This window comes from Rhincodon typus, chromosome 10 (genome assembly GCF_021869965.1).
Source record: "Rhincodon typus isolate 14 chromosome 10, sRhiTyp1.1, whole genome shotgun sequence".
NCBI classification, from domain to species: domain Eukaryota; kingdom Metazoa; phylum Chordata; class Chondrichthyes; order Orectolobiformes; family Rhincodontidae; genus Rhincodon; species Rhincodon typus.
Genome location: NC_063341.1, coordinates 49,212,090 through 49,225,089, shown reverse-complemented (window position 1 = coordinate 49,225,089; position 13,000 = coordinate 49,212,090). Strand labels below are relative to the sequence as shown.

Below are 13,000 nucleotides of genomic sequence, written 5' to 3'. Positions count from 1 at the left end.
TACCTCACAAATCTCAGATTAAACCGGTGTGAGAGGATGACTCACAGGGTCTCACTTGTTGCCTGGATGTAAATGTGTTCCACTATTCCAAGGATACTTGAAATATATCAAACATCACATTGGAGAAGAAACAATCTAACACCTTAATACAGAGCTGTCTCCGAACTCAAAAACTGAGCAGAGCACACACTGCACATGATTTGCTTGACTTTTCCCATTCTTTCTATGGATCAACAGACTGGCCTTAAAAAGAAACTGCTGTGGGTCACCAATGCCAAAATGACTATTCTTTTTTCCCCAATTTTGTGGCAGGGGATAGATAAATAGATCCAAAGATAAATTTAGCATAACTCAACCTTTCTGCATTCTTGTGCATATAAGGGGAGGCTGACATATACATGCAAAACAGAACAGAAATAGGAGAGCATGATGGGAAGAGGCAAAGTGAAAAGGAAGCCCATGTGGAGCATAAACATTCATCTAGAACATCTCATCTGTCTTTATGGAATATACCACTGCAAAAGAGCTTCCAAAGTTGCACACATACAGCAACGTGTTGCATATGTACGGTGCACTGAATACAGCAAAACAGAAGCTATCGCAGGAATATAATCTGACAAAAATTCACTTTCAGACCGAGAGTGATACAAGGCATGGGTCCAAACACTTCACTTAAAAACAAGTGCCTCAAAAGAAAGGACAGGTGGAAAAGTTCAGGGAATGAATTCCAGATCTTGGGCCTCGATACTTAAAAGGAATGACCAGCAATGAGGTGGTAAAGAAAGTTAAATGCGACAAGACACTGGGCCAACTGCAGGAAAATGCAGGCCATAAAAAGGGACTCAAACACAAGAAGATGATTTTTAAAGTTGAGGTGGCACGAGGCGAGGCAGGGAGGAGTTTAGGCAGCCAGCAGCAGCAGCAGCATCCTCTTAACAAACGATAAAACAAATTTTTGTGACATTAACAGATCAACAAAATATCCAGCTGTTGACTGAATCCACTCTCATTCTGTTTGCATCATAGGAAATAGCTTGCAACGCTGTTTACAGCACCAATTTCAAAAATTGTATCCTTGCCAGAGTTAAATGAAGAATAAAGCAGAGAAATGGAATAACATCAACTTTTAAAATATATTTTCACATGAAGGGAACATACACAAAAATTACCAACCCCATTGTTCTCTCTACAGATGCTAACTAACTTGCTGTATAAATAATACATGAGCAATGAGTTTAACATTTTGACCCCAGACATTGAAAAATTACAAAAGCATTCAGGCAGAAAGCTATCAGGGCAGTTTCTTCTATAGGACAAGATTTCTGTAAAAAGATTTCAACAGATCTGAGAGTCATTCTTAATAGTAAAGGATACAGGATATCTCCTGCCAGTTGCAACATCAGAATAGCAATAGTCCACTACACTCAGTGACTTTGGCTTCAATTTAAAAGAAAACCAATGCAAACCTTCTCCAATGCTATCTTTCCAGATACAGAAAAACAAACATTTAGCAACTGTATGCTGGCTTCTGTTACAAGAAACAGTTCATGCAATCATCCACAAGATTATCAAGAAATGGTTCACTTTTACCATATTTTACTCACATTGCAACAGTTGAAGGCAAGCTGAAGAAAGCTGGGTGGACAGTCCCCAACCATGTTCTGAAATGCATCATAGTCTAATCCAAAGTTCTAAATTTTGATGGAAGTGTTCAGAAAACAAAAATTAATTCAGTCATTTAAAGATGCATATACTTCAGGAAATATGTACACTTATTATCACGCAAGAACTAAATATGAAAAACTACCAATTATACACAATTAAATCTATTTTGCATTCTAATTAATGAATAAAAGGTATTGAATACTAACAGGAGCCACTTCTGTTCATTTGTATTAGTGTTGTAAAGAGATTGGCTATACTGAAGAAAACAGCAGGAAGTTTTTAATTTTGTCATTGCAGAACAAACTACAGAAACCCGCATTACAACTCGTAAGTAATGAACAGATTTGCATGAAATTTTAACTTTTTTTAAAAATAACAATAGATATAATATGACTGTAATTTATTTTCAGGAACTAAAGTTAACCTGACCTTTTGTCATCACCAGATGCTACCAACAACGAAGTCGCCTAACCTCAGGCAACATCTATTGCCACTGGGCCTACTTTACCAACATTGTGTCTGATGGAGCAGCCGCCAATTCCTTTGCTCACCCAGGAAAAGTAACTAAAGACTCACTCGAGATCTGCCCAGGCCCACTCAAGCTCCGCGTTAGGCTCTTACTGCCGCCGATGCCGTCCAAGCTCAGGATGAGGCAAGTAAAGGCAGAGAGAGAAGAAAAGCAAGAGGAAAGAAAAAAAAAAAAGAAAGGCAGTCGGAACAGACAAGCTCCGGCTCAGGAACCCTACTCCGACACCACCTTGATCACACAAAAGACTGTGTGATGACAGAAATTATCCTGCAGTTTGAGGGGTAGAACTGGAATCAGATGTAACAATATTACAATTAAGTAAAAGGTAACAATAAAAACATGGAGGAGGAGCTGGTCAAAATTGATTCAAAGGGGAGCCTATCAGGGAAGACAGAGGAGCATGAATGGCAGGAGTTTCTGGAGGTAATTCAGAGGCACAGCAGAAATTCATCCCAAAGGAAGAAGAAACATTTTGAGAGGGCAAGGCAACTTGGGAACAGCATAAAAGCAAAAGAAAAAGTATACTGTGTGAAGACGACTTGTGGGAAGTCGGAGGATTTGAAAGCTGTTACAAAGCAGAAGACAACTGAAAGAAGAAAATTAGGGGAGGTGGGAAAAGATGAAGTGAGGGTAGCTAGTTAGTGATAGAAAAAAAAAACTTTTGCAATCTTCTTTCAAGATATCTAAAAGGTATGAGACAGGAAAGAGTGAACATTGGACTGCTGAAAAAGGAGGTTGGAGAAGTTGTAATGAGGAACAAAGAAATAGCAGAGGAACTGAACAGGTACATTGCAACAGTTTTCACAGTGTAAGACGCCAGCAGCATACCAGAACTTCAAGAAAGTTGGAGGCAGAGGTGAGTGTAGTAGCTGTTACTAAGCAGAAGAGGCTGGAGAAACCAAAAAGGTCTGAAGGCTGATAAATCAACCAGACCCAATGGACTACTCGGGTTCTGAAGGAGATAGCCAAGGAGATTGTGAAGGCATTTGTGGTGATTTTTCAGGAATCACTGGAGTCAGGGAGGGTCCCTGAGGACTTGAAAATGGTTGATGTGACATCCCTGTTTAAAGATCAGAGGTAGGCAGCAATGGGAAATCATAGACTGGTTAGCCTGACATCGGTCACTGGTAAGATTTTAACAGTCCATTATTAAGGATGAGACTGTGGACTACTTGGAAGTGCATGATAAAATAGGATTGAGTCAGCACAGCTTCATCAAAGAAAGGTCATGCCTGATAAATCTGTTAAAATTCTTTGAGAGGTAACAAGCAAGTTAGACAAAAGAAAGTCAGTAGATATAACTATTTGGATTTTCAGACAGCCTTTGACAAGGGCTGCTAAATAAGAGTTCAATGTGTTAGGGAAAAGGTACTGGCATGGATAGAGGATTGGCTGACTGGAAGAAGGCAGACAGTAGGAACAAAGGATGGCCACCAGTGACTATTAGAGTTCCACAGGGGTCAGGTTTGGGGTCACAAATTCTACTTCTACTACGCAACTAACCAGTACGTTCATTTGCATTACACTGGTCTGCCGAGAGATAAGCAACTTGAATATTTAAGGATCAGCGCTTCCATTCATATTCCCATTTGAGAGTTCTCCCATCACTTTACATGGTTAGGCAGATGCAAGAAGAAAGATCACCAACGAGACGCAAGTCTTCTAAAAATATACTTACATTTTAAAAGATACTGATACAACATTTGGCTCATTGTTAAACCACAAAAATTTCTGAAAAGTAATGTTCTCTTATCTTAACAGAACAGAACCAAAAATTCACTCCTTACCACTGTCCGAGGGAGACAGTCAGGATCAGCTTGTACTCTGGCAATAATTTCACATAGAATAATGCCGTACGAAAACACGTCTGCCTGCCATAAATTAGAAACAGCATTAGAAACAAAGCTTTAAGATCACTTAGCCGTTAAACTACTGTAGTTATACATAAAATTTTTAAGAATTTAATTAATTATAAGAGAATAACTTATGTCCAAGTACTTCACAGCCAAAGTACCTTAACAATATAAGAACTTAAAAGTAACTGGAGCAGGAGCCCATGGCTCAAACCTGTTTTACTGTTCAGTACAATCAGGGCTAAATCTGCTGCCACACCTTTTTGTTATATATTCCCTATATTCGTTGATTTACAGATCAAAAATCCATCTCAGCCTTCAATATATATATAATGATGGTATACCGTCTGAGATTATGGAATCCCCAAGGATTCACAACTTTGACAACCAAAACATCTCATCTCCGTTCTAATTAGATATTCTTTCTCCCAAATAAGGCTGTGTGCCCATGTTCTATAGACCTTGGCCAGGGAAAACAACCTTTCAGTCCTTTATCCTATCAAGCTCCTTCAGAATCTCTTACGTTTGGATTCAATCACCTTTCTTCTAAACTCCAATGAATGCACTAAATTTAATCAGCCTCTCTTCATTGGACAACAGTCCCATCTCAGGGACTAATCTCGTGAACCAAGGCGAGTACGTCTTTTTGATATGGAGACTAAACTGCACAGTGTTCCAGATGTGATCCTATCAAAATTCAATACAATGGAAGCAAGACTTCCATGACATTCCCAAAACCCACTGCAACAAAGACCAACATGCCATCCTAATTGCTAACTGTACCTACCCCATTAACATTTTCCATTTTCTCTATGATTATACCAAGAACATCTCTGAACAGTATTTGCAGCATAGTCCCTGTTAGGCAGGCAAGAGTCATTCATAGTAACAATGACCTTTGTGACTTTCAAATATCAAAACAGAATCTTCAACATCTATACAAATTGACATATATATGGTTGAGATAAGAAGTCATGCCCAAATAGTACATCCCTTTGTTGCTAATAACATTCCAGTTTCTGAAAACTTTCTAGTTGCCTAAATATTTAGATAAAGTATTACAGTGCACAGAAAGTCCCTGGCCTAATTATCTTGACAAATTCTAGTCAGTTACATGCTTATCACATCAATGTGAAAAGGATAGGTTGAAACATTGACTAGATCTTAGTATGAACAAAAGCCAAATTCAAAACATTTCTAACCACACATATGAAACCAGGATTTTGAATTCAATTAAGTCACTTAGATGCTCAATTAAGTCACTTAGATCTCCCCAAGAGAACTTCTTGACAATGCATCAAGTTAAACTGGAATATTATTTAATTAATAAACTTTGTGTATCATGACAATTTTTTTTATTCTCTTAGGGATGTGGGTGTCACTGACATTTATTGCCCATCCCTAGTTGCCCTTGAGAAGGTGGTGGCGAGCTGCCTTCTTGAACCACTACAATCTGCTCTGGAGTCACACGTAGGCCAGACCAGGTGAAGTTGGCAGAGATTCTTCCAAGGGACATTAATGAGCCAGATGGTTGTTCCAACAATTGACAATGGTGTCATGGTCAACAGCATATTCTTAATTTCAGACTTTTTTTTAAATCTAATTCAAATTTCACCATCTGCCATTTTGGGATTTGAGCTCGAGTCCCCCAAACATTAGTTGAACTTCTGGATTAATAGTCTAGCGATTGATTATACCACTTCCCCGGCGATGCTAATACCAAGGTAGAAGCTCTAAAAAAAAAACTGAGCTTTTTCTATTACACACCCCTTATAAATTTAGTACTGTTCAGTGTGCCATTATCAAGGAGTATGTTTGAGTTCAATAAATGGTTGGAGGCACCAGATACTGCAAAGGATATGGCATGCTGTCAATAACTAGCAATAGTACTTAAGACTTGTGCGCCAGAACTTGCTGCCCTCCCAGCCAAGCTGTTCCAGTACAACTTTCAATACTGGCATCTCCCCAACAATGTGGAAAACGTAGCACGAATCCAACCCGGCCAATTACCACCCTATCAGTCTATTCTTGCTCATCAATAAAGTGATAGAAGGTATCATAGAGTAGCACCTGCTCAGCAACAACCTGTTCACTGACAGTTTGGGTTCCATCAGGGCCACTCAACTCCTGTCCTCATTACAGCCTTGATTCAAAGAACTGAATTCCAGAGGTGAGGTGAGAGTGACTGTCGTTGGTGTTGATGTCAAGGACTAAGTGTGGCATTAGGAAATCTAGCAATACTGGAATTAACGGGAATCGGGGAAAAAGCTCTGCTGGTTGGAGTCATACCTGGCACCTAAGAAAATGGTTGTGGTTGCTGGAGGTCGGTTTTCTCAGCTCCAGGATATCTCTGCAGAGGTAGTTAGTGTCGGAGACCCAACCATCTTCAGCTGCTTCCCTCCATCAAAAGGTCAGAAGTGGGAATGTACGCTGATAATTGTACAGTGTTCAGCACCATTCACAACTCCTCAGATACTGAAGTGGTCCATGTTCAAACACAACAAGACCTGCCAATATTCAGGCTTGGGTGGAAAAGTGACAAGTAACATTCATGCCACACAAATGCCAGCATCTCCAATAAAAAAAAGAGACAATCCAACCAGCATCCCTTGACATTCAATGGTGTTACCATCACTGAATCTCACACTAATCAACATCCTGGCGTTACCACTGACCAAAAAATGAATTAGACTCACCATATAAGTAGATGCAAGAGTAGGTCAGAGACTAGGAATACAAAAGTAACTCAATTTCTGACTGCCCAAAGGCAGTCTGTCATCAACAAGCCACAAATCAGGAGTATAATGGAATAATCCCCACTTACCTGGATGAGTGCAGCTCCAAAAAAACTCAAGAAGCTAGACACCAAACAGGAAAAAGCAGCATGCTTAACTGGCACCACACCTACAAACATTCACTCCCTCCAACACCGACACGCAGCAGTAGCAGCAATGTGTACTATCTACAAGGCGCAATGCAAAAATTCACCAATGATCCTCAGTCAGCACTTCCATCTAGAAGGACAAGGGTAGCACATACATGGGAAAACCACAATCTGCAAGTTCACCACATCATCCTGATGTGGAAAGATTATCACCATAATACTCAGGCATGCATTTTACCAAGTCCAACAGAACAAAGCACTGTTAATTAGTGAATGGTACTCTCAATCTGCTTCATTGTGCCTGGAATTTGGCAAACAACATACCTCTGACTACATGAGAACTGAAGGTTGCCTATTCCAACTGCTGTTGACAACCAATAGTGCCTGACAAGATACATAAATGGCGAAACTAACACTCGATGGTCAATATGGCATATTTGGATGGGCTTTGGAGGAAGCAAAGTACCATAGCTAGAATGACTACCTGAAATGCAACTTTGCTGATTAGCTCTGATGCTTTATTTTTAAGTACACAAACATTTTGTATTACATAGCAGCTTCACAATAGTTCTTTCCAACAAATGAAGGCAAATTCAAGTGAAATACATAGAAATAAACCTTTGAAATCAATTCTCTACTAAGTTTTATTTTGCAGACAGTGATGTTTGCTCCCAATCCAAGACAGAACATTTACCTTTTCATTATAATGTTCACTATGAAGTACCTCTGGAGCCATCCAAAAAGGTGATCCAACCACTGACAACTTTTCTACATTTGTGCTGAAATTTAAAATAGAAAGATAAATAACATGCTTTGCTATTTTACAAAACATTAATTTACTTAATATGCTTTCTTTAACATACCATTAAGATGTTGATCTTCAGTGTATGATAATATTCGCATAAGAATGATTTGTAATGGGACCAGCTTCTTAAAAATCACTTTTTTTCCAGTAAATCATGACCTAGGTGAACAAAGATGACCAGCATCCCCACAAACTATCCAGTAGCCCTATCTTAATCACAAAAGGTTGATGCCCAGGGAAGAGAGTGGTCAAAGACAAAAAAAAAGGTCTGATAATTGGAGGCCAAAGACAAAAACATCTGCAAGTCTTCAGAGACAAGGATTGTATGACTATACCACTTATGCTTTTAGTCCAATTCAAATGGGGTGGCATAATTAGACTTTAGAAGAAGAGAAGAAATAGGAAGAGTAGACTCAAATAGCTTGTCAAGCCTATTCTGCATTCAATGACTGATCTTCAACTTCAATACCACCTTCCTATCCACTCTCATATTCCTCATTGCCTGAAACACCAAAAATCTACCTATCTCTGACTTAAATGCACTCAACAATGGAACATCCACAATTCTGTGGGTAGAGAATTCCAAAGACTTTGGATGGAGTAACTTCTCATTTCAATCTTCAAATGATTCTTCCCTTACCTTAAGATTGCACCTCCTGTATTTCAGAATCTTAATCAGCAGAAACATTTTTTTACTGTCAAATTTCTTCAGAATCTTAGTATATTTGAAGAGATTACTTTTCATTCCTCTAACCTCCAGAGGATCTAGATCCAATTTGCTTAACCCAGCAATCAACTTCGCGTACTTTTGCTGTACCACCTTCACTGGAAACCAAAACGAGACACACCACCACAAACACACTCACCAAAATTTTGTCCAGCTGTAACATGATTTTTTTACTCCTATGTTCCAAACCCCTCTCAACTAAAGCCAACATGCCATCTATCTTTCTAACCGCTGCTCTAACTGCACATTAACTTTCAACATTTCCTTGTTTGAGAACACCCAAGCCTCTTTGAACATAACACAGAGAAGTTCCCCACCTTATCAAACATATTCAGTTTATCTATTTTTATACCCAAGTAAATAACTTCACATTTTCCTATGTTATAGTCAAGTGGGTAGGAATGTTCATCTTTGCTTTGTATATCCTCTATTGACATCAGGATTGTAGACCAATACATTTGTATCAAATCACCAAAGTGATTTATACTTTTTAGCATTCATTTAGTGCCCGTAATACAGGTTGAAATTCATACAAGCAAAATAACTTAACCGAGTTGGACTACGTAAAAGCAAAGCATAAGGCGACAGCAGTACTTTGCAAACTATTTTCCAATACTTTGCAAACTATTTTCCATTTTACCTCATCACCAATTAGTGATGGTACAAAAGACTGGCCTTGCCAGAAACACCCACATTCCAGCAGTCCTCCTTTATCTCCACTTACTGAATCGACAATGTGACATTTCTAACAGCCATACAACACAGATGTCACAGTGCACCATTCCTCCTCAAACTCAATTGTTAAACGTACAGAATTTTTTGTTAAAACAATTAGATGATTCTTGACTGTCAGGCAAACAGTCTTTGACCAACTGTATCTCCAAAACTTTTATAATCAAAACCAAAGCAAATGAAAAATAAAAACAATTCTCTACAATGCATCAGCAATTTTTCTACTGGCTTTGTTTGTAGCAATATTCTGGAGATTTATCTTTAATTCCTTCAGAGTAATTCTGGAGGGGTGGCAATGCTAGTGAGCATTTGGTAACTAAAAAGTGGGATAACTCAACTTACATCCTTTGTCAACCTTTCTTTACCATATATCTAGCATCTGTTAATTGTCTCTTCTATTCCTTTGCTCCTTGACCCCACAACTCACTGCAAATCTTCAATCTTCAAAAATGACATGCATTCTTTGAAACAGAAAAGAACTAGCTATTGAAAAATTTAAACAACATGCTTGCCATCAGAGATGACATTGGTTTATCAGTTGAGCCTCGGTGTCAGCGATAAAGTCTTTGTCAGTAATATCTGCTCCAGGATCAGGCTCTAGAGCTCCTTTGGTGTTGACTCCTATTTGTTGGATTGACCAGTTTACAGAAGGCAACAGACATTTTGATTAAAATAAAAACAAAACATTGAATTTATGAAGCCAGGACAAAGACTGAATTTGGCAGGAATGCAACCAGTCAGGACTCATGCTCAGCTGCTCTTTCTGTCTACGTCCCTGAGCCTGCCGAACCCTAGCTCTGCTGCCTAAAACACCCCCAACACCACTTCTCCCAACCCTTTGGGTTGGCAAACAGCTCCCTAGTCTATAGGCTTTGATACTCTCCCACAAGGCATAGTAGCAACTGTGTGTACTATCTATAAGATACACTGCAGAAATTCACCAAAGATCCTCAGACAGCACCTTCCAAACCTATGACCACATCCATCTAGGAGGACAAGGGCAGCAGATATAGGAGAACACCACAATCTTCAAGCTCCTCACCAAGCCATTCGCCATCCTGACCTGGAAATATATCATCGCTCCTTCACTGTCGCTGGGTCAAAATCCTGGAATTTCCTCCCCAAAAGCATTGTGGGTAAACCCACAGGAGGTGGACTGCAGCGGCTCAAGAAGGCAGCTCACCACCACCTTCTCAAGGGCAACTAGGGACAGGCAACAAATGCTGGCCAGACAGCGATCCCCAGATGCCACAAATGAATAAATTAAAACAAAAACTGGTAACTTAGTTTGATGCAAGTCTAAAGATGTCCACTTTTTCCTAAGTGCGTGAAACAATTGCTATTTGTAATGTGACAAATGGCACTTAAATACTTTGGCTACAAGAGCGGGCCTGAGCCTAATTACTGCGTGCAACTTATCTAATGACTGTATGTTATCTACAAAGGCACCTGTCCAAAATATGATGGAATATTCAACACTTGCCTGTTTTAGAGCAGCTGCAAAAACACTCAAGCAGGTCAGCACCATCCATTACAGATCAGCCCAGTCAGTGGCATTTCATCCACGATATTACACATTCACTCCCTCTACCAGTAATGTACCAAGGGCACAGTGTTTACGACCTATAAGTTACAATGCAACAACTTGCCAAGGCTCCTACAATGGAACCTCCAAAACCTGCAACCTCTGCTACACAGAAGAACACAGACGACATCAGGCATATGGGAAAACCACCACTTTCGAGTAACATGCCATTTTATGCCCAAATCACTAGTTCAAAATCTTGGGAGACTAACAGCATCATGGGCATGCCTTCACAATCTGGACTTCTGCAGTTCAAAAAAATGAAGGCTCACCAGCACCTTCACATGAACAATTAAGAATTGGCAGAATTCCCAATTATTCAAATGTAATTAGATATTCAAATATTGTTTCAATATTTTTTCCAGAGCAATACTTATACTGTGTGTTATGTTGATTAACATGAACATAAATAAAAGTAGGCCACTGGACCTCTCTAGCCTGCTCGGACATTTAATAGCTTCAGAACTTATCTGATTGCAGCCTCAAATTCACATTCCTGCTTACTGTCAATAATATTCAACTCCCTTCTTAGTCAAGGACCTACTACCTTTTCCTTTAAAGTATTCAACAACCCCACCTCCATCACTCTCTGGGGAAAGAGTTCAAGACTCACAGCCTTAAAGAAAAGAAATCCTCCTCATCCTCATCTTAAAATGTGAGACCCCTAGTTTTTAAATTTTGTCCCCCGCTAATCTCTTGAACACAAGAAACATCCTAAGTTCTCATGATCTTAAATGCTTCAATGGGCTTACCCCTCACCTTTCTCAACTTCTATAGGTCAGCTGGTCACTGTTACGTCCTAAGTTAACCTTCCTATCTTGGATAGGAGTCAAGTGAACCTTCTCTGAACTGCGAAACATTTATGTTCTTTCTTAAATAAGACAACCAAAACTATACACTGTAATCTACAGATGGCCTCAACAACATTCTATTCAACTGTAGCAACATATCCTTTTTATTATTTCATTCCCCTTACAATAAACAACATTCCATTTAACTTGGGTACCTGTACACGAACACTGTGATTCATGCACCAACACACCCAATTCTTTCAGAGTTCTGTAGTTTCTTTCCACTAAATATGCTGCTTTACTTTTCTTCATGCTAAAGTTCACACACCTCGCATTATACTCCACCTGCCAATTTTTGGGCACCCATTGAACCTATTTATAGCCTCTTTGCAGACTCCTGATATCCTCTTGACAACTTATTTTCCAATCTAAAAGGACATAGTGAACCAGATGGGTTTTGGTAACAATCCAGTAAACTCATTTGAATTATTCATGTGACAAATAACTTAATCCCAGATACATTAATACAATTCTCCCAACTGTCGTGGTGGTGTTTGAACCAGTGTGCCTCAGCACTCGTCAGTGCCTTTGGATTACTAGTCTGTTGATATTGCCACAAATCACCACACATGCCTTTGAATGGGAAGAACATCTATTCATACTCAAAACGATAGTACTTAAAAACGTGATTAAATATCTCAAGTGTTGAGAGATGCAAATTTCTATTGATTGCTAGTGCAACTGCAAGAAACTAACAATTATAATTCTGTTACTCAAGTTTGAAAATTACATTTAAAAGGGAAAAGACTGTTTACTTACCTATCAGGGATTTTCTCTGCCAGCCCAAAGTCACCCAAAACTCCTGTGTACCCATTCTCTTCCATTTTAATTAAACAGTTCTGTGGGAGATAAAAGCAGAATTGATTACATAAGAAACAACAATTACTTCATGCCTTTATGTCCTGGAAACTGGCAGCTGTGGAAAAGTGCAAGTCTGAATTTAGAAAATTGCACTTTTGATATTTTTCTTTTCTATTCATTCATTTGATGAAGGCATTACTGGCAAGGATAACAGATTTCCTTCCCTAAAAGAACAGATTATTGATTTCAGTTTTCTCTATGTGTCATATTGGATTCCAACTCATGTTCTTTGAACATTAGCATAAAATTTGGGATTACGAACTGCCTCCTTTAAATTAGCACAAATGACAAAAGGATGGATTTCATTAGAGATAATTTAAAATTCAGATTAAGAGCTCTTCGCCTTGGTGGCCACTGATTCAGATTTGTGTTCTAAATTCCACCTACAGCAATGAAGCTACAGTTATTCTTTGGGGACACAAAAAATGTCACATTCCACTGTGCACAGTATGGAGTTGCTAAAGTCTGAATCAATTCCCACCAAGGTGGGGACATTCTTAATTTTAAC

At 39.0% G+C, this 13,000-nt stretch overlaps 1 protein-coding gene across 1 annotated transcript; it reads right to left on the bottom strand.

Annotated features, from left to right (window-relative positions):
• Positions 1-1,586: 1,586 nt before the first annotated feature.
• On the bottom strand, positions 1,587-12,552 carry LOC109917048 (testis associated actin remodelling kinase 2). The gene is made up of 4 exons (XM_048602113.1): positions 12,391-12,552; positions 7,626-7,710; positions 3,982-4,065; positions 1,587-1,691 (listed from the first exon to the last, which is right to left on the bottom strand). Exons 1-4 carry the CDS (start codon positions 12,453-12,455, stop codon positions 1,587-1,589), a joined length of 339 nt encoding a protein of 112 aa, XP_048458070.1. The 5' UTR covers positions 12,456-12,552.
• Between the last annotated feature and the right edge of the window lie 448 nt (positions 12,553-13,000).